Source organism: Microtus oregoni, unplaced genomic scaffold (assembly GCF_018167655.1).
Source record: "Microtus oregoni isolate MIOR12 unplaced genomic scaffold, Mior012 000015F_ref0000493, whole genome shotgun sequence".
In the NCBI taxonomy this organism is placed as follows: Eukaryota; Metazoa; Chordata; class Mammalia; order Rodentia; family Cricetidae; genus Microtus; species Microtus oregoni.
Window position 1 is genome coordinate 4,569,327 of NW_024543074.1, and position 20,509 is coordinate 4,589,835.

Genomic DNA, 20,509 nt, shown 5'->3' on the forward strand with positions numbered 1-20,509 from the left:
AAACTGCGGTTAATAGGGGATGACCTCTATCTAACTGGCTCAGCGGCTCCAGGGAAGCAGAGTGACTGCCGTAAACTGGGAGGGAAGACGCCACAGAGAATCTGTCTCCAGCTGCTACTGCCGAGGCCTGAGTGCTGCTGGAATAGCAGTGGCACCGGGGTGGAGGAGGCTCAGCTGGGGAGCTGGTCCTTCCCTTTCCCTCCCAGTGCCAGCCCCATGGGGCCTGACAGCAATCTGAACCCTCTGTGATTAGAATACAGGGCTGTTTACGAGGGCAAAATGAGAGAAAATGGACGTGGTCAGTTAACATTTAATTTTAATACCTGTTATGTCTGAACAGTCGACGACACACAAGGAAAAGTCTCCTGTGAATGTTTACACAGTGTGAACACATGCTTTCAGGATGCAGTAGAGGAGAAGTGCATTCAGTTAACAACGCTTGAAAGAAAATCCCTTGTTATAAATTACACAAAGCATATAAAAATATTTCTCTGAATGCATAGATTAAGACTTCAAACTCACCTAAGAGCAACCATGCAGTTTCATCCCACTGCCAGAGGCAATGACCACAGAGGACTTCAGCAAAACACAGGGCATGGGGCAGAGCCAAGTGGAACCTGTCCCCCATTTGGGACACCAAGACCCTTGGTCACTCTGCTTCTGCACTCTGGAGCACTCTTCTGTAGCCCACCTCCCAGCCAGGTCTCTACTGCTTCTGAGAAGCTCTCATCAATTGGGGTGGCTGATGGAGTTTGAACTCCAGTAATTTAGACATGAATTAATACTGAATTTATTTCTTCCAAGATAGAACCACACTTAATTGTATCAGTAAACTAAGTTTTTCCAAAGCAAATTGGGGGAGGGGGGAAGGTTAGTACATCTAGATAAAGTAGATTCTGATGGGTTGAAACACAGGGGAGGTTTCCTCATTAAAGCACTTGGGAGAAGGGGGGCGTTGAGCAACCGCCACTCGGCTATGCAAACACTCTACAAGAGGAAGTCACCAGCTGTACCAGGGGTGGGTATGATTAATCCACTACACAGTGACCCCATGAAGCTGGCCTTGAACACCTCAACTTCATTCCAGCATTCAGGTGGCAGCAGGAGGCCATGACCTCAGCACAACATCCTCTTCCACGACATCTGCATGTTCTCATTCAACTGCAGTGTTCTAATACAATTAAGTTAATAGTCAGGAAGTTAAGTTTCTTTGGAAACTATAGGCACTATGGGGAGAAAGCTTAAGACAGCAGGGATCCTCGTCAACAGCTGCTCCAGCCCCTGCTCTCCTGTTTGTCTGCATGGGCCAGGTCCTATTTCTCAAGTTAAGCTGTTTCAGCAAAACGGAGGCTTTTCAACTTTAACGATGCCTAGAAGGGGAAGACTCTCTGAATGAACTCTTGGGAAAGATCCTTACCCATGCTCCGGAGTCTGATTGGGTGCTCACAACTGACTGTCCAGTGGACTGAGGGTGGTGATAGGGGGATTCCTAAGATCCAACAATTTGTTTACAAAAGCAACAGATTTCAGAGTTATGTAAAAATCCTAATAATTTCCAAAATAACCTTTATCTTTGATACAAAAATAAAGATGCTAACTCCTTTAGTTCAGTTTCCCACAATGACCGTTAAAACAGCAACAAATTCAGGCTCAAAAACTGTTTTTCATTTCTGGTGGGAAGTGAGAGTGGTGGGCGTGGACCAGCAGTATTTGTGCTCTTCTTGAATGGTGCAATTCAACAAGGATGACAGGAACTGCTTCAGAGTAAAAATGTAGTGGTTCCTTTAGAAAGCATTAGAGAGCCCTCTAGTGACTGTGGACGGGAGGAGACGTAAAGATGACTGTCCTGAGAAGGTGGCAGTCATGAGTGGTCACAAAACAAAAGTGGGGGAGAGGGAGGGGAAGCTCTTTTGGTTAACAGCCTATTTACAATTAGGTAACTATATTTTTAAATACTTTAAACCTGAGTAACATTTATAAATACGCTATGTGAACCCTCACAGCCATGTGCTTGCTTTCCCCAGTCTTCCTCCCTAGTCGGTTCACAATTTCAGGAGCATCAATCACGAGCATGCAACACCAAGAGAAGTGCTCCCGGCCCTTCAGGTGCACTGTCAACAGGAGTGGCTGGAAATAGGTCCGCTCTCAGGTTCTGCGTCGACAACTCTAGACTCTGCACATAAAACACTGGCTATCGTACCTCTGGCTTCTGCCTCTCAAGACCACTTCTCAGCTGTTCAGAGATTCAGCAATAAGTTTATTGTGCACCAAGAGGCTTGGAAGAGTGGCACCGCTGCTGGGGGTCGGGGTTCCCTCCTGCTGGGGCTCATGTTAGTGTACACTACGCAGTGACACCAGGGGCCCTGGGGGGCATCCGAGGCTTTGGGATCAATGGCTTGTCCTTTGGCCCAGAGGTGACACATACTGTCACAATACTCAGTGATAAAAGCCCTACTACGTTAGTATGTCAGTTTTGAAGCTCTCCGGTTGTAGCAAGGTCTCTCAGTCAGTGTGGACGCAGCATTTCTGAACAGAAAATTATTCTCACTTATCATCAGAACCAGCTCCAGCTCCTGGAAATCCTGAAGTCGGGCCACATCTTTGTCCTAAAATAAAACAGGGTGATGAGTTAAATTTTCCTTTCCATTTAGTTACTTTTTTATTATGTTTGTTTATTTGCTTATTTTGTATGCACACATGTTTGTGTCATACATGATACACAAGTGGAGGTCAGAGGACAACCTGTGGGAATGGGCTCTCTCATTCCACAATGTGGGGCTCTGGGATAGAACTGAGGTCATTGGACTTAGCAGCAAGTGCCTTTAACCACTAAGCCATCTTGCCAGCCAAGGGCAACAGATTAACAGAAGCAGTTTGTGTCTATGTTTGCTGGGTTGTACTGTAGTATCTTGGTCTATCTTCAATCTAGAAGGAAAATCAAATCCCTGGGGCAGCTAAGCAATGATCAGTCCCCAGGTATATCCTGAACAAGATGGAGAAGGCCCGAACAGTCTCTGATGTAGGATGTGAATGTCCTGAAGGGACAGGCAAGTGGCTATCAGTTTTCTTCAGGAACCAAAGAAGCCAGCAGTTTGATGCTGAAGAACCTTAGCTGGCTAGAGGCCCAAGTGGGCCTCACCTCATCACAGAACACCCTAATAGAGCACTAAGGCAAGCCCCACAGACCCACATAACATTCTGCTTATCTTCCAATCTTCAAAAATGCCAGTGTGAAGCCGGGCGGTGGTGGCGCACGCCTGTAATCCCAGCACTCGGGAGGCAGAGGCAGGCGGATCTCTGTGAGTTCGAGACCAGCCTGGTCTACAGAGCTAGTTCCAGGACAGGCTCCAAAACCACAGAGAAACCTTGTCTCGAAAAAACCAAAAAAAAAAAAAAAAAAAAAAAAATGCCAGTGTGGCCAGTGGTGGCGCACAACTTTAATTCCAGCACTCGGGAGGCAGAGGCAGGTGGATCTTTGTGAGTTCATTCAAGGCCAGCCTGGTCTATAGAGCTAGTTCCAGGACAGGCTCCAACTCTACAAAGAAACCCTATCTCGAAAAACCAAAAAAAAAAAAAAAAAAAGCCAGTGTATTAGACAGTGTTTTAGAATATAGTAGCTCACACCTTTATTCCCAGCACTCAAGAGGCTGAGACAGGAGTTCTGCCATAAATCCACTGCTGGCCTAGGACAAACAATAAATACAACTGAACTATGACCTTAGCTCCCTTAGCCGTTTGCTACTTACTGGCTTTCCCTTCAGCTATGACTCAATAACCAAGGAAGAAGTTAGGCGTGCTCCAAATGCAGACAGCAGCCACTCAGTTGTGCTGGGCAGACTTCTTACCTTTCTCAGCAGAGTATTGGGTAACTTCCTGATCTTTTCCACTTGGTCTGGATTAACACCCAGCTCACAGCAGCTCACTCTGAGCAGTTCTTGGTAGGTGAGCTCCTGTCGATCCAGTTCAATTTCAATGAAATCATTTTCCCGAAGAGATGGGTTCTGAATCCTCACCTTGAGTACCAGCTCTAGAGAAAGAGAAGTGTAGCTCAGTGTGTGGAACTGAAGGTCTGTGCCACCCACTAAGAAAACCTAGGCCAGTCAGGAAGGTTTGTTTACATCCACTACTGGCTCTGTTGGAGCAGTTTCCTACATTGTCTTCTCCACTGTGGTTCACCAAACAAAAGGGGGCAGGAGTAACAGCTATCCTAGCTCTGTAAGGGCCACTAATCTCTGTCATTGGACATAAGGAGGTAAAGACTCCAGAAGGGTTTGAGTACCAATTACACATGCGTAGGGAAAGAAGAAGACGGTCAGAAAGATGGCAGGACAAGATGTGGTCCCCGAGAGATCTTCTGACAGGATTCAACAATTATGGATCTAAAGTTACTTAGGACACATAACATTCCTTGAAATAAAGACAGAAAAGGAGCCAGGAATGGATTCCATCACATACTTATAATCCCAGCAATATGAAGTGGAGCGAGAAGGACAGCCTGGACTTCTCATAACACCAAAAACAATTCATCCTAGCAACTCAGGAAACAGAGTCAAGCAGATCTCTCTGTGAGTTTGAGTCCAGCTTAGGCTACATACCAAACCTATTAACAAAAATAAAAACAAAACAAAAAAACCTACCGCCAAGTCAAAATAAAAACAGCAAAGGAACAAAAAAAAAAAGTTAAATCTAAGCAGGACTTGAAACACTACACCTTGCTAAGTGAGGATCCTTGCTTGGGAGTAGGTAACATGACAGGCAACATGACAGGAATGAGCCAGGGTTAGAAGCAATCTATCCGCCTTTACATTGCAGACCCGGCATCAAGATGCCTGAAGCCAAGTAATCACATGCATTTGTCAGTTCTGCCCTGCTCTTAAAGTACAGAACGGCACAGCATCATAGGTCCGACATTAACAGCTATGGTACCAGGTCTTCTAAACTAAGAAGTCAGGTGAAAACAGGTGAAAAGGAAAGGTAAGTGTACACCAGACGACATGGATTTTACTGAAACTAGAACTGTCTGAATGAACTTGTTTCCAATGTTCTTAAAACAGTCAGGCATGGTGGTGTGCTCCTTTATCCCTAGCATTTGGGAAACACAGGCAGGTGGATCTCTATGAATTCAACACTAGCTTGTTCTACATGCATTTTGGACCTAGCAGGACTATATAGTGAGACTCTGCCAAAAACAAACAAACAAAACCAAACAAATACATACACAGAAAGAGAAATATGCATGAGTATGCATATACATGTGAATATGTATATACATACAAACACATGTATGTTTATTTGCTTCCTTCTCTTCTCCCATCCCCTCTTTATATCATCCCTTCTTTTCCCTTCTCTCTAATTAAGCCTAGAACTGTTACACCTATAGCAAGAAGGACACTTAATATCCACATCCTAGCTTCTTAATCCTACTCTCTACCCAAAAGAACCAGGGCTCCTAGGAGAATGGTGAGCTGCAGTGTTGGAGTGGGAAAATGACACTATAAACCAGGAACATCTTGTTGCACTAGAAATAAGGATGTGTTCCAAGAATAATGGGGATGTGTTCATAGAACATTAAGAACTAGCTTGAAGGGGTTCCCACTGGCTAAATTAGGAATAATCTGAATATCAAAAGAATGACTGTATCAAAGTATTACAACACATTGAATATAATATGAATTATGAGTCCAGGCTGGAGAGATGGCTCAACAGTTAAGAGCACTGGCTGCTTTTCCAGAGGACCCGGGTTCAATTCCCAGAATCCACAGGGTGGTTCACAACTGTCTGTAACTCATTCCAGAATATCCAATAACCTCTTCTAGACTCTGAGGACACCAGACACATACATGGTATACAAACATTCATGCAAGCAAAGCAGTCATACCAGAAAAAAGTCAGTATGGCTATAACTGAGAAGGAAAAGTCCTTCTTTACTGAGATCTTTTTTTAAATTTTATCTTATCCCCTTAACTGAAATTACATAAAGTTGTGAGTTGCCACATGGGTGCTGTGAATTGAACCCAGGTCCTCTGGAAGAGCAGCCAGTGCTCTTAACCACTGAGCCATCTCTCCAGCCCTGCCCCCCAAGTCCTTCATTATAGAAGAATAGCAAGTAAAAAACAGAGAAGGAATGATCGCCTATTTCACCAAATAACTCTCTGAACCCTTCAATATTATAGAGAATCATCAAGAATTATCAAGAATATTAGGGGAAAAGGGCTGGAGAGATGGATGAGCTTTTAAGAACACTTGCTGTTTTTGCAGAGGACCAGAGTTTAGTTCCCAGTACCCATATGCCACATGGCTCATGAGGCCTGAAATTCTAGTTCCAGGGATCTGGCACCTCTTTGGTCACTGTGGGCACCGTCCATACATGGCACACTTACATGAAGGCAAAACACTCATATTCATAAAAAAAATTTTTGGGGGGTCTTTTGAGACAGGGTTTCTCTGTGTAGCCCTGGTTGCTCTGAAACTCATTCTGTAGACCAGGCTGGCCTTGAGCTCACAAAAGATCCACCTGCATCTGCTTCCCGAGTGCTGGGATTAAAGGTGTGCACCACCATACCCAGCAAGAAAAAATTTTTGTTCCTAGGAATGATAGAAAAGGAACAACATTTCCATATTTTCAAATAAAAAGTTTACAGTGTATGAATCCTGAGAGAAGGGAGTTCCTTGGAAAAGGTCCTGGAACCTTTCCCTGATTCTGCATACACCCCAGTTAAACAGACCTCACTCCCGAGGCAGAGGCTGTCTGCTGGGAAGGCATTACCTTGCATATTAAATGGAAACGCTCCAGTGAAGAAGAACGGCTGAAATGCTGGCGCTGGTCCTGCATATGTCCCGTTTTGAGGCTCCAGAGACACCGGTGGCTTAGATGGGACAGAGGAGAACAGGGAGCGGTTCTGACTCACTGGTGGCTGACAGACAGGACCAGGTTTTGTGCTTTCTGGTGTTCTGAGTATGGCAGAGGGGGCAGAAATATCACCATTCTGAACCAGTGCTAAAGAGGTGTGGTCCCTAGGAAAGGCCCCTAGCAGAGGGGGTTCTGTGGGGGGCAGCAATGGCGGTGAGCCGTCTGCAGGGGGTGATGCTGGAGGTGTGGAGGGGCCCCCATTCTGCAGTTGGGTGGAGTCTTCTGCTGCGGACGTGTAGATAAAAGGGAAGGCTGGGTTGGCCAGATAGTTGGGAACAAAGGGCAGATCTGACTCCTTCTTCAGCTGGGGGAGCTCGTCATCGTCATCAGTTTCTTCCACTTAAAAACAGAAAGATACAGACCATGAACTCAACAAGAAAGGAGCATGGTGGAAACTAGTGTCACTTGAGATGTGACAAATACTTTGGTTAGGACTGACTGCCTCTTGAGGTCAGAAGAGAGAAGAACATCTTTACTGTCTTCACTTTTACAGATTATAAAACCACAACTTATAATATTGGAATCCTACAAATAATGTGGAATCACAACCTTGGCATAGTAACTAATTTACAAAAGTAACACCTGTTATCTGATCAGCATCAATGTGGCCAATAATACCACATCTTAATGTATTTGTTTGACAAAATCAAGTAATATTACCCCAAACAGACTTACCTCCCATAATCTTTCTGATTTCTCTCCTTGATGTTAACTGCACTGGCATTTCCCCTTTTGTTGTAAGAATGTCTCTGTCAGCCCCTGATTTTAGCAGGTAAGAGACCACCTGGCCATGGTTGCGCTTACATGCCCAGTGTAAACAGGTCCTGTCCCAAAAAAAGGAGAAAGAATGACTGAAGAAAGAGAAAAGGTGATTCAAGATTCCAAATTACAAACATTAGTAAATAAATATACATAAGCTTGTTAGACTTCAGCTAGAACTCAGAAGTCAAACTAGCAATCTCAACTTTTCATTTCACAAAGCAGATAATCAAAATATTAATATAGTCAGGAACGGTGGCACATGCCTTTAATTCCAGCACTTGCAAAGCAGAGGCAATCAGATCTCTGTGAATTCAAGGCCAGTCTGCTCTACATAGTGAGTTCCAGGACAAACAAAGCTACATAGTGAGACCCACCCCCATCTTCAATAATAATAATATTTTAATATGCTTAAATTTTATTTTTAAGTTTCATTCTTGAGGCTGGAGCTGTAACTCAATGGTGCTTGCCTAGAACACACAAGGCCTATCTGGGTTCAATCTTAGCACTGCAAAATAAATAGATAAAGTTCTAATTTTTAGACCTCAAGAAACATTAATCTATGACAGGAGCTTCTATTTCCAAGGTTCCAGAGACTGCCGGCTGCTGACTGCAGTGACATTTCAGGATGCTACTCCATTAGTAAGATCCATTAGATCCTGGTCTCTTTAAACAGATTTCTATGTTACCTCTTTAGTTTAGAAACTAAGGAAACTATGTGCATCAAGTGCCAGCTGAAGAGTAAATATTGTCAAACTAATAGCTATCTCCTACCTGCGGTTTCTCTGTCATGTCAGTCATACTACAGCAGGGACTACTGCATCAATCTTAGCTGCTTACTCCCCTTTCCTCGGTTTCTTTCCTACACACACCTACACACATACACGATTTCCAAATTTTCACTTTTCAAAATGCTGGGTTTTCTCAATCTCTCCAGCTACCAACATATTCTCATCTGCTCAAATGAAACACTGCACACATACTTTTTTACTCTGGAGGCACTGAAAACAAAGATATCAACAACCAAATTGGTTCAAGAATAGACCCTGCTAACAGCCTCACTAAAGCAAAAGTACTTACTATTGTACACATAGAGGTGCTGCACAGTCCAAAGGACTGTTTAATACTGTAGAGAAATTTAGTTAGCATCCCTCAAATACGCCATCTTAACAGAAGCTGCACCCTCAGGGGCAAAGCGGAGTGCATATTATGGAAGGAAAACACTTTTCCCCATTTTAATTGACCCCATTTATCAACTCTCTGATTTAACCTAGATAATCACTGTCAGAGTTTACAGCCAAACTCAGATAAGATAATGAACAGAGAAGAGGCTCAACAAAGAGGCCACTAACCTAAGAAGTACAACCATCGTAGAGTTTATTTCATTTCAAGGAAAAGTTGATTTGTCTTGTGTATCTTTACATTAATAACGTAGAGAACACAGCCCGAATGACTGGGTGGAGTCACTCATTCACCATTCACCCGCCTTTCTTGTACTCTGTAACAAAAATGACTGCCCACGTGGGGAAAACAGCAAAGAAGCTTTTAAAATTCTTTTGTCGTGCTGTAACCCAGGGCATCACACATGCTAGGCAAGTGATTGATCACTGAGCTACACCCCCAGCAGAGGGTGAACAGAAGGCAGCATCTACCTGACATATATAGATGCGTGTGTATGCATGTGTGTATGTGGATGCATGTGTGTATGATATCAGAGACTGAACCAATGTTTCACATATATTAGGCCAGCATGCAACCATTGAGCTACATCTCCAGTCCAAGTGCTTATTTCTTATCACTTATTAGTGAACCTAGGATAATAAACATTGCTTAGCATAGGGGGATCCAAAATTTCCTTGATTCTGAGCAAACCACAGCTACGAGTGTGTTTGTGTGAAAATGTCTATGGCACAGGCTTGAAAAATGAATAATTACAATACGGTGAGTACTCAAAAATAAACGGATCAAGCTGAGCAAAAAACACGCTCCCTCTTGGAAAGAAGTACTTAGTCAGCCGTGAGCAGAGTGAAGGAGTAAGACTGTGAGTGGGTCAGAGACATTCTGGACAAACCACCAGCTAAGAGCACTACCACGGAAATGGGGTTAAGTGGACACAGCATGCCCCAGCCACCCTGGACCCTCATGACCACTGTTTCAGTCTAGAGCTGAGTGGCTATGGGCAGCTATAACTCACAACCACTGCAGTCAGGCAGTATTTTCAACTTCTTCATAAACCATAATACTTGTTTCTAAAGCCAAAGGGGACACATGACACTTGAATTACAATTGATGTGGAAACTCTATTTTTGAACTTCAACTCTTTAAACTTTATATTTGCAGTCCGAATATCCCATTAGGGCTGGAAAGTATTTTAGACCAGAGGCTTTGGGCATCATTCATCAACTGGGCATCATTCATCACTGCTGAAACTGTGGTTACTGAGCAACTAGGAATTGAAAGCAGTCACCAGTCTACTTTTCAATATTGAAAAGAGTTGGGTTTTTTTTTTTCAGGGTGACTTTATATCCCAACATGTTGCCTAATAACAAGAAAATAACAATAGCGAGCACAAACTTAATACTTTACATGTTGGGCATCGTTCTAAAGACTCCACTCATTTAATCTTCCAAACATCCCCTGAGGAGCTGGGTATAGTGGGGTTTGCCTGTAGCCACAGCTACTCAGTAGACTAGGGTAGGAAGAAGGTAACTTTGAGGACAAGAGTTAAGGCCAGTCCAGGCAACACAGCAAGACCAAGTCAAGAAAGAAAGAGAAGGGTAGGGGATCGAGAGATGGCTCAGCAGTTAAGAACACTGATGTCCTTCTACAGGTCTTGAGTTCAATTCCCAGCAAACCACATGGTGGCTCACAACCATCTAATATGGAATCTGATGCCCTCTTCTGTCATGCAGGCATACATGCAAGAAGAGCACTCATAAAGTGCATAAATTAATAAATCTTTAAAAATTTTTAAAAAGAAAAGAAAAACCTAATATTGTGATCATTCTTCACTCATTTTACAGTCAACAAAGCTAGGACAATTCGCAAATAAATAAGCAAACTAGAAAGCGTGTTAGGTGGATGGATAGTGTTATGGGGCAATAAAGCAGAGTAACAGATTAGGAAATGTCAGGGTTTGGGAGGGGAGTTGCATAATTTACTTACTGGTGTTTTGAGACAGGGTTTCTCTCTGTGTAGCCCTGTCTGTAAACCAGGATGGCCTCAAACTCACAGAGATCTGCCTGCCTCTGCCTCCCAAGTGCTGGGATTAAAGGCACGCGCCACCACTGCCCAGCTGGAGTTGCACAATTTTAACTGATAACCAAGGAAAAGCTTTACCATGAAGCTAACATTTAAGCTAAGAGCTGAATGATAGAGAGCAAACCATGGGTATATGGAAGAAAAGCTTTCTAGGCAAGAAAGAAGGCAAAAGCAAAAGTCTAGACTTGGGGTGTATTGTTCCAGGAAAACCACGGAGGCCAAGGGAATGGAAAGGAGTGAACAAGGAAGCAAGTCTCAAGAGATGGGGCCAAAGGACAGGTAAGGGAGTGGAAATCGATTTTCAGAGGAACATGGGATCCACTAGAGGACTCTGCACAAAGTGATCCAACTGTTCTAAGTCAGGGTCCCTCAAACCACGAGTTAAGGTCATGATATAAGCAAGGACACCATGCAACTATCCAGCAAGGTGAATGGCGGTGGCTTTGTATGACAGTGTGGCAGTCAGATAGTGGTTTTGAGAGGTAGTCAGATCCTATGTGAACATAGAAGCAGCAGAACTGGCTGACTGTATGTGGTGTGTGAAGGAAAGACAGGGACCGAGGACAGTGCCTACATTCTGGTCTGGTCATATAAGAGGCTGAGATGAGAAGGCGGTAGGCCAAGAGCATGAAGGGATGAAGGGAATCTAGGACTTCACTCTTGGATTGAATTGATGGGAGTGGAGTAGAATTAAATCTATAGGAAGCCTCTTCCCAGGACTTCAACCTCACTTGACATTCACTGTATGTCTAGCAAGGGCAGGCACTGTGTTGAGGGCGACAGACGCTGGATTCACTTTCAGCTCTACCAGTTACTTAAAGGTGAACAGTAACATAGATTAATTAAATCCCAGATTTAGTAATTTAGGGATATTTTGAAAATTGGGTGGTTTACTTAATTTTCTTGGGGACACAGTTTCTTGATCTTTAAGGTGGAGAAAATAATAATGACATATGTCCCCAGATAGTCATAATGAGATGTCAAGGGTTCAGAACCATATCTGGGCCACAGAGCACGTTCAATGCACGGCAGCCACGTATTATCCTTCATCTCAGTAAAGGCTAACAATCCTGAAATCCCTGGAAAATGAAGTGACTCAGCCAAGAGCACACAGCTAAGCAGGTACAGCCTGCAGCAAGGCCAGGCTCACTGCTCTGTAAAACACTGCCTCCCAGTGCCAAAACAGCGATTCACAGCTTTTGGAAGGCATGACAAGACAAACACAAGTGGTTGCAAACACTTGAGACAAGACAAGAAAAGTGTTTGTTCACTGTCTCCTAGCTGTGGACAGCTATCTGGGATAGTTTCTTTAGGGAAAGGAGGCAGGTAGATTTCTTAGGAAGCAAGGAAACCTCAATTTTGACTCTGATATCATATTAACGATTGTGCGACCAGGGCAAAACATTCTCTGGAATTCAAATGATCTCCAGTGTATGGGTGTACGATTTCCATGATGTACAACTCTATTTACAAAGCTGGGGGGAGGTAGATTCAAACTTACTTTAACTTTAAACTAGCAAATAGGCTAGTTAAACATTACCTGAATTAAGTAGAAGTGCAAAAACGGGCAGAATACCACATTCGGTAACTTCAAACTAAAGGCTCGATCGCATCTTAAAATGAGACTCCTTATTTAGTTGGGAAGGGGGCAGGCAATCTGCAAGCAGACTTCTAAAGCCTTGGGTGAAATTCTCTGTTGGAAATTGTACTAGGAAAACAAAACCCTCTACAGGGCAAACAAATGAGCCTCCTCCCAATAGCCAGCTGTAGGCAATAGCAAATCACTGCTGCATTGAAACCACAGAGGCAAATTATGATGCAAGTGGTGGGGTTTTTGTAATTGTTTCTTTTCTCCTGGTCTTGGCTAGAGAAATAGTGCTGGTTCTACGACTGGCATTTGCGCGGTCGCTTATGCTTTCATCTCTGCACGAAGTGTTCTTCAGAAGCGCCCCTGGCAAAATAATTCAAGCCTGATGAAATCCAGAGCAGAGTCGCTGAGAATCAAAGTCTCTAGTATCACTTTTCGGGCCAAGCATAGCCAGGGGGCGCGGGGGGGGGGGGGTATGATGGCGTGGACTCTAGTGTCCTAGAGGGCGCTGGCCGCGGTGGACCACGGTAGGGTATGATTTGGGAAGGATGCGCTTCGGACTGCTCGAGGCAACGAGGCCAGGGCTAATCTCGAAAGGGCACAACCTCCGAGGCCTGAGGTGCCAGCCTTCACCTTAGCCAGCGTGCTGGGTCAAGGCTGACTGCTCCACGCCCCAAGCTAGCAGCCCTGAACCCTCAGGCCTCCCCCGCTCGCCACTTACCAGCCGTTGACCTCATTTTGGGAGTTCACATCCACCCCGCTCTCCACCAGTTTCTGCACCTCCCGAATGTCCCCCAGGGCCGCTGCCTCCCGCAGCCTCTCCTGCTGCTCCTTCTGCTCTAGGAGGGCGTTCATCTTCCCCAGGGCCCCGGGCCCCCGGCCGCCCCGCCCCGAGCCCGTCAGCGCCGCCGCCGCCTTCGCGGCCCGCTCCCGGCCATGAGGAGGGAGCGTCGGGTTCGGCCGCCCCACTCGCCTCTCCTCCCACGCCCGGCCTGGGCCCTGTGCTCCCTCCCGCAGAACCCCGGCTGTTGGCGGCCCGCAGGCCCAGGCCTCCTCCCCCGCCGCGCCTTCCGAAGGCCGGCTCCGGGGGACCCTATTTAGTGTGACAACATTAACCCAGGTACTTTTCGTTCCGACCAGCGGGCCCGCCGCCCCAGCCGGCTGTTTATGTAACCGCTGCACTGGATTATCTGCTGTGATTCATCCTCTATTTTTAGACCTCCCAGCTTCCAGCGAGGAGGACAGACACAGGAATAGTTGCGGGGCGGAGGGACCCGACATATTTGAGAGCCAGAAAAACCATATCCTCTGAAGCAGGCTGCTTAGCCGGCATTAAAAATAATTGGTGGGTTTCCACCCACCCCCCAAGTTTAGTAGCTCTTTTTTCTTTATCTGAGCCAATTTTTGCCAGGCAGGACGGGAAATGGGCTGAAAACGATCCTTCTATAATATGCCCATTATTTGCAAAGATAGATGACACTGTTCTTATTTTTGTCGGTGCTTGGGACCATTTAGCTAGAATATTTATTTCAGTACTTACTGTTTTACCCCTTATCGTTTTTAGACAGAAATTCTTCTAACTTGGCTCTTATGAAAAATAACATTGTTTACAGCTTATAAACTGCAACTCATTATTTCTTATAAATTATAATTACTCTGTAAGTCATGTAAGGAAAGGCGGGGGCGGGGGGAGCGGGGGGGGGGGGGGGCAGCGCTTAGCCATCCAGGTCCTGATCGTAGGCGCTGAGGGTAGAGCTATGGTGTGTTCATAATCAGCAGTGTGCAGTACTCCTTGCCTAAACTAGCTAATGAGGCTAAGAGCCCCGGTTGGCACTGTTCTACTACCCTGTGGGAGAAGCAGGAAATATTGTTTTGCTGAGCCCAGGTGCCTTGGAGAGATCTCTGATGTGGCGCTGGCTAGAACTTTGCAGATGGACTGAGAAGATCAAGGAAAGTGCCCTGGGGAAGCAGAAAGGAGGGCCTGAACAAAGAGGAAGTGAGATAGGAAGGGATAAATTTAGGTATAGTCTTTACTTCCAATTCTTGGAGCTGCCAAGGGCTCCCAGCATGCATTTGTCTTGTTACTGTTTAAGAAAAAGCAATATCTGTTTATTATGATACAGTAATTCAGAGAGTACACACTGCACACCAGGAGTGATGAACATCAACTGACTAAACACTTAAATTGACCCCAGTGGCAAATTGGAACTCTGCTTGAGCTTATACTTTTGTTTATTTCCCCAATTTAAAATTTAATTCTTAGATCCAGCATGGTGCTCCATCTGAGGCTCATGGCAATGGCATTGGAACTCTCTGTCTTTTAACACAATCTGAGTGACATGGAAAGAAAGAGTAGTCTTTAAAAAAAAAGGGGGGGGTCATTTAAAAAGATAGTAGTAACTGGTGGTATAGTGTAGGGGTAACGTAGTGACCCAAACAAGGCTTCCATCCTGAGAACTGGAAAAAAGCAAACGAGTCAACAAGCAGCGGCAGCAACAAGGATTAGGTGGTGACTGCCCTCCAAAACTTATGTGTTTCAAAGATAAGAGTTTTTAAATTTTCTTTCCTTAAAAGGATTATATCAGGACAATTTTAAAAAAAAAAGATGGGGGGCTGGAGAGATAACTCAGCAGTTAAGTGCACTTACTGCTCTTGAAGAGACTCAGGATTTAATTCCCAGCACCAACATGGTGACTCACAACCTTCTATAACTCCAATTCCAGGGAATGAGATGCCCTCTTCTGGCTTCTGCAGGTCTAAGCATGCACATACGTATGCACAGACATACATGCTGGTAAAACACACATACACATAAAATAAAGCAAAACAAATAAATAAAAGAAAGAAAGAAAGAAAAAGGCAACTGAGTGTGAGCCAGGAGAACAGCTCCACAGACTTCTCTCTAGGTTCCTGCCCTTCTTGGCTTCTTCCTGCCCTGGTTTCCCTTTATGATAGTCTGTAAACTGAAAGGTGAAATAAACCCTCTTCCCTAAGTTGCTTTTGGTCCTGGTATTTATCACAGCATAAAAAGCAAACTATGACAGCGTCCAAACCCAGGTCCTCACGCATTCTTGGCAGGCACCTTCCTGACTTAGCCATCTCCTGAGCCCGGAATGCACTTTTTAATCTAGTGACTTGAACTGTCCAAGGATCTCTATTTGTTTTTGTTTGTATTTATCTCTTTTGGTGCTGAGGATCAAACCCAGGGCTTCACAGTGCCAGGGTAGCTCCATCTGCCATGAAGCTATACTTCTGGCCTAGGAAGCTCTTTCTCTGTTTTGTTTTGTTCTGTTTCTGTTTCTTTTTTCTAACTTTCCTGTAAGTGGAGTGGCTCAGTCTAGGGGGTGGGTATGGATGCTAAATGCAGAAAGGAGATCTGGCTTGGAAGTTGGGGTTTGGCACTCATCAGCAAAAAGTGTTAGCTGAAGTTATAGGAACAGAAGAGATAACCCCAAGAGAGTTGGTGAGTACCAAGAGAAGACAGCCAGACAGAACTCTGAAGAACACTCCGAATTCTAATGGTGGAAAGGAGAGAAAATCTCTAAGGAGCTTGAGTGTGAATAACTGTAATCCCGTGGGAGGAAAAGCAGATGGGTGGGTGGATCAGTGCTGAGTGATTCACAGGCAATAGAATGGGTAAGAACGGACCAAAAGGTGTGAGTCTAACCTTAGATTGTCTGTGACCTTGGAAAATTCCAGTGGGACTGTGGAGAGGCCTTCGGTTTTTCTGTTTTTCTCGGTCTCCCCAGGTAGGCTTTGAACTACAGAGCCAAGGATGACCTTGAATTTCTGGTTCTCCTGCCTCAGCTTCCCAAGTGCTCTATTTTAGCCTTTTTGGAGTTTGCTTCTCTCTAATTTTTCAACCCATCCTAGTCCAGCTCCCATTTATGAGTCTCAAAGAATGTTTTAAAAAGTTTCTCGCCGCCGGGCGATGGTGGCGCACGCCTTTAATCCCAGCAGAGGCAGGCGGATCTCTGTGAGTTCGAGACCAGCCTGGTCTACAGAGCTAGTTCCAGGACAGGCTCCAAAGCCACAGAGAAACCCTGTCTTGAAAAACCAAAAAAGTTTCTCGCCTACCAGACTTTCAACAGTGTTCTTCAATGTTACCAATGTCATGTTTTCTAAACTATTTTTGTTTGTTTGTTTTGCTTGTTTGTTTGCTTTCGTTAATTGTAAACTTTTCAGATTTCTGGTTGGGGAAGGCGCCTGCCTGATATGCTAACACACCAGGAAGCTGAGGTAGAAGGATCAGTCTTGAGCTTGGGGTATCTTTTCCCCATTTTGCTTGGTTGGAGCTTTGTTATGTTCCTTAGTCAGTTCTGCGGGGAGGGTTCTCTCCTACCCTTTGACAATAAAGAGGGTCGCTCCCTCTTGCTAATAAAGGGATTAAAAACCTGTTGGGCCGGGCGATGGTGGCGCACGCCTTTAATCCCAGCACTCGGGAGGCAGAGGCAGGCGGATCTCTGTGAGACCAGCCTGGTCTACAGAGCTAGTTCCAGGACGAGCTCCAAAGCCACAGAGAAACCCTGTCTCGAAAAACCAAAAAAAAAAAAAAAAAAAAAAAAAAAAAAAAAAAACCTGTTGGATCTCATTTTTGGTATTTTTGATAGTGCTGTGTGAAAATGTCCCCGTTTTACCTCACCTGCCTAAGGCACTTTCTGATTGGTTTAATAAAGAGTTGAATGAATAATAGGTAGGCAGGAGTGAATAGTTAGGACTTCTGGGTAGAGATAGGAATTCAGGGGAAGAATCTGAGGTGGGGATTTGCCAGCTAGATTCAGAGGAAGTAGGGTACACAGTATGGAGGAGCAGAGTGTAGATTAATATAAATAGGTTAATATAAGTTTTAAAAGCTAGTTGGAAACAATCCTAAAGTAAGGCCACACTTACATAATTAATAAAAAGTCTCCGTATCATTTATTCAGGAGCTGGTGGTCCAAAGAAAGACTGCCTGCAGGGCTCCTCTATCAATGGGCAGAGTGTATCAATTCACTTGATCTTCTCACTAGCAATGGTGAGGAGGACACATAAACCCTATTTTACAGTCGGGGAAACAAAGGCACAGAAAGAGGTTTGCTGAGAATCACAAACCTAGGCAGTCTGGCCCCTTAACTATGGTAGAGTATTACTCCACTTCTTAACCTTAATTTTTTTTTTATTACATCCTATTTTATGTGCCAGCGTCGGTGTGTGGGGATGCACATGTGGAAGACAGGACAACTTTCAAGATTCTCTCCTTTCACTGTGTAAGTGGAGTCCTGGGGCTGGAACTTCATTGTCAGGCTCATCAAGATTAGCCATTTCTCTGACCCCACCCCCATTTTTTTATTTTTTAGTCTTAAATTGTTTGAGACAAGGACTCACAGGGTAGCCCATGCTGACCTGGAACAAAAGTGCTGTCCATCCTACCAAGGTGGAGTTACAGGTTTGTTCTATTGCTCCCAACAGAATACAGTTTTGTTTGTTTGATTTTGGATTGCTGGGATTAAAGGCGTGCATTACTATGCATGGCCGAATTGACCTTTTTTGTTGTTGTCTTGTTTTTTCGAGATGGGGTTTCTGTACACAGCCCTGGCAGCCCTGGAACTCGCTTTGTAGACCAGGCTGGCCTCAAACTCACAGAGATCCACCTGACTTTGCATGATTCCTGAGGAATAGACTCTAGAGGCTGACCTCTGGCCTCCTTTTACGAGCATTTGAACACACAGCAACACTCGCACAACACACACAAAACGAAGGAAAATAAATTCCTGCATGGGAGGTATCAAGACATAATTCCCACATCGCATTTAGCCCATTCCTTGGTTTTCCACCGTAAAAAAAAAAAAAAATCAAAGAAATCCGGACAAAACCAGGTAGAGGAGTCGGGGATTTAGTACAGCGGTAGAGCGTTTAAGTGTAAGGTCCCCAGCTTCAATGACAAAGAAACACGGCCAGGTAAAAGAGGCACTAACTATAGCGACTAGGAAAATGGAGGATGAGCATGAACGCAGCTCGCTCATCTCGGTTCCCTCGCTGGAAGATGGCACCCTGGGCACCACGTGGACAAAGAGACATCCTCTCCATTCCGGGGCACTGTCAAAGCCTCCAGAGCTAGCTTGCTTTTTCTCGAAGTGAAAGGGGCCGACAGCGCAGCCCGTTAGCGAGGCTAGGGCTCGGCGGGCCCAGACGCGGCGGGGCGGAGTCAGCGCTTGCCCTCGGCCTGGCCCGGAGGTCCCGCCCCCTCGCCGGCGGAGTCGCGCCGCCTTCGCCGCCCCGGCCTAGGCGTGTCTCCGCGGGCGCACGGCATGCTGGGAAGGTGCCCGGGCGGCGGCCATTTTGTCTTATCGGCTCCTCTTTGGAAGAGGCTTTTCGGCTTGAGAGTGGGCCGAGGTGGGGTTCTGGCGACCAAGTGGCTGGTCCTTTCCGTCGGTGGGTGCTAGGGCTGGTGGGAGCAGCCGCCCGGAGGAAGCACCATGATTTCGGCCGCGCAATTGTTGGATGAGTTAATGGGCCGGGACCGAAACCTCGCCCCGGATGAAAAGCGCAGCAACGTGCGGTGGGACCACGAGAGCGTAAGTCCTGTGGGCCTTGGGCCTGTGCCCAAGCGCCTGGGGGAGGGGAGGCGAGGGAGGGCGCGGGCCGGGCCAGGCTGGGTCTCGGCGCGATTTGGGGTCCCGGTCGTGCCGCCTGGAGCACCTGACGGCAGCGGGAGGCGGGAGGGCTGCCCGGGAGGGAGGATTCCGCGCGAACCCCGGGGATAGGGCGATTTGTTGTTCTGGGGAGGAAGTCCGGGATTGCGCTCGGCGGGGCCGAAAGGAGCACCTCGGTGAGGCCGGGAAACGCGGGAAAAAGGAAGGAAGGGCCCATTTTTATTACACCGGAGCTCCGGGCTTTTTACCGCATGCAAAAGAAGGGCAAATCCTTCCGTTATTTGGGTGCAGCCATCGTGTTTAGCCTGATTTCTGACCACTATTAGTGGGAGAAATTGTGGCAGTGTCTCGTTTAGGGGTTGTTCCGTTTCGACTCTTCTTTGGGAAAGTAGACATTTGATACAGGTCATAACTTGATACAGTTTATCGTAAACAGTGTTTGTATTTAGCAATACTGCTAGATGGCAGTTGTGTTTAAGTCCCTCAGGTAGGCGCGTGTCAAGGTTTTTTTTTTACTTTCACATAAACTCATTGGAGCCTTTTACCTACTTGGGCTTCACTAGAACTCCGGCTTCGCAGGTGAGAGCTGGAAAAGCTCGTTCAAGGTCTTTTGGTACTCGGCAAAAGCGACGTCTGGTTTTTATAGCTCCCTTCAGCTTGCACGGTTCTGTGCAGCTGGCTCCTCAGAAATATTATATTGTATTTTAAGTATTTTTTTATCTAGTTTTGAACGTGGAGCACACTGTTTGAAATCTTAACCGGAGAATAGACGGACTTTTTCCTTTGCAGTTACAATCAAAACAGTAAGGAAATCACTTGCTATTAAAAATAGGAAGAAAGGGTTCAACAAAGGCTTTGTTGAGACATTGTTTCACTTTGTAGGTCAGGTTGTTCTCGAACTTGAAATCCTTTCTTAGCTTCCAGAGTACTGGGATTACAGGTGTCTCCACGCTTGGCTAACATAGATAGGCCTTTCAGGAAAGGGAATTATGCATTGTTTTCAAACACAGGGTTTGAGTAATGTAAAAATTTCTCTTTTGCAATGGAGAAAAATGAAGTGGGGGTACATGATTATTTTTATTTTTTTATTTTTTGGTTTTTCTAGACAGGTTTCTCTGTGGTTTTGGAGCCTGCCCTGGAACTAGTTCTTGTAGACCGGGCTGGTCTCGTACTCACTGAGATCCGCCTGCCTCTGCCTCCCAAGTGCTGGGATTAAAGGCGTGCGCCACCACCGCCCGGTTTAGTCAAACACTTTTTAAAAATAATCATGAGCCAGGCGGTGGTGTCTAGACTCTTGGTTATGTCTTGACCCTGTTGGCTTTCCTTGGCCTCTGTCACAGTGAATTTCTCTGTCTCCCC

At 45.5% G+C, this 20,509-nt stretch overlaps 2 protein-coding genes across 6 annotated transcripts in view; one reads left to right on the forward strand and one right to left on the reverse strand.

The window, feature by feature from the left end:
• Positions 1-299: 299 nt before the first annotated feature.
• Positions 300-13,598, reverse strand: Ankrd40 (ankyrin repeat domain 40). The gene is made up of 5 exons (XM_041665188.1): positions 13,240-13,598; positions 7,586-7,734; positions 6,767-7,249; positions 3,846-4,027; positions 300-2,606 (listed from the first exon to the last, which is right to left on the reverse strand). Exons 1-5 carry the CDS (start codon positions 13,371-13,373, stop codon positions 2,460-2,462), a joined length of 1,095 nt encoding a protein of 364 aa, XP_041521122.1. The 5' UTR covers positions 13,374-13,598; the 3' UTR covers positions 300-2,459.
• Positions 13,599-18,822: 5,224 nt separating this feature from the next.
• Positions 18,823-20,509, forward strand: part of Luc7l3 (LUC7 like 3 pre-mRNA splicing factor) — a 34,790-nt gene continuing 33,103 nt past the window's right edge. For 3 of the 5 annotated variants that reach the window (XM_041664187.1, XM_041664186.1, XM_041664188.1), the window contains exon 1: positions 18,823-19,072. In XM_041664187.1, the coding sequence (XP_041520121.1) occupies positions 18,974-19,072 (99 nt within the window). In that variant the 5' untranslated portion in view covers positions 18,823-18,973. The remainder of the gene's footprint in view (positions 19,073-20,509) is intronic. The other 2 variants (XM_041664189.1, XM_041664190.1) reach the window with 2 other exon arrangements.

Excerpts from the sequence above, each read along its gene's own strand:
- Ankrd40 (XM_041665188.1), bottom strand. The coding sequence starts at position 13,373 with ATGAACGCCCTCCTAGAGCAGAAGGAGCAGCAGGAGAGGCTGCGGGAG. Across the intron at positions 7,735-13,239 it reads CAAAATGAGGTCAACGGCTG|GACCTGTTTACACTGGGCAT; the intron begins GTAAGTGGCGAG and ends TTTTTGGGACAG. Across the intron at positions 4,028-6,766 it reads GTTTCCATTTAATATGCAAG|AGCTGGTACTCAAGGTGAGG; the intron begins GTAATGCCTTCC and ends CTCTTTCTCTAG.